The 537-nt window shown below is 44.9% G+C and overlaps 1 protein-coding gene across 1 annotated transcript in view; it reads right to left on the reverse strand.

Moving 5' to 3' along the window:
- ST6GAL2 (ST6 beta-galactosamide alpha-2,6-sialyltranferase 2) overlaps positions 1 to 93 on the reverse strand; it is a 22382-nt gene extending 22289 nt beyond the window's left edge. The window contains 1 exon segment of the mRNA XM_009700927.1: positions 3 to 93. Coding sequence (XP_009699229.1) covers positions 3 to 93 — 91 coding nt within the window.
- Between the last annotated feature and the right edge of the window lie 444 nt (positions 94 to 537).

The following is a 537-nucleotide window of genomic DNA, read 5'->3' on the forward strand; positions in this document are numbered from 1 at the left end:
TGTAAAATAGATGAATATCACCAGAAAAAGCAGACCCCACGCAAAGATCCCAAACAGCATCAGTTGTTTCCATTGCTTCAAGTTAGGTTTCATGGCAATGCCTTTACCAGCTCCTCTGTGCCTCGAAGGATTGGTGAAGGAAAATGAAACCTGGAAAAAACATAAAATATTAAATAAGAATGGTTCTAAAAATAGATACAATTCAGAAATATCTTAACACGCTTTGATAGAAGGTGCAGAATCAACCTCCAAGCTGTAGCACGAGGGTTCAGAAGCAGAACCAAACTCCAGAGCCTGCAGACACTGTAGGAGTGACACGCTTTGGCTGTAACCACACAGTGACAGCTGCTAGCTACAAAAGAAACTGGTGGCCAGTTTCTACAGTAACACTGGATCCTGCTTTCGGGGAGATCATCTGCCCGCCTGCCTCTGCTATACCGAGCGTAGCATTAAGAGAGCAAAAGCAAAACCCGTGCCTGGCTGTATACATGGTGGGGACAACATTAGCTGTCTTCTCTTTGGCCCCTGGAAGTCCTT

This window comes from Cariama cristata, unplaced genomic scaffold (genome assembly GCF_000690535.1).
Source record: "Cariama cristata isolate BGI_N322 unplaced genomic scaffold, ASM69053v1 scaffold5910, whole genome shotgun sequence".
Classification (NCBI taxonomy): domain Eukaryota; kingdom Metazoa; phylum Chordata; class Aves; order Cariamiformes; family Cariamidae; genus Cariama; species Cariama cristata.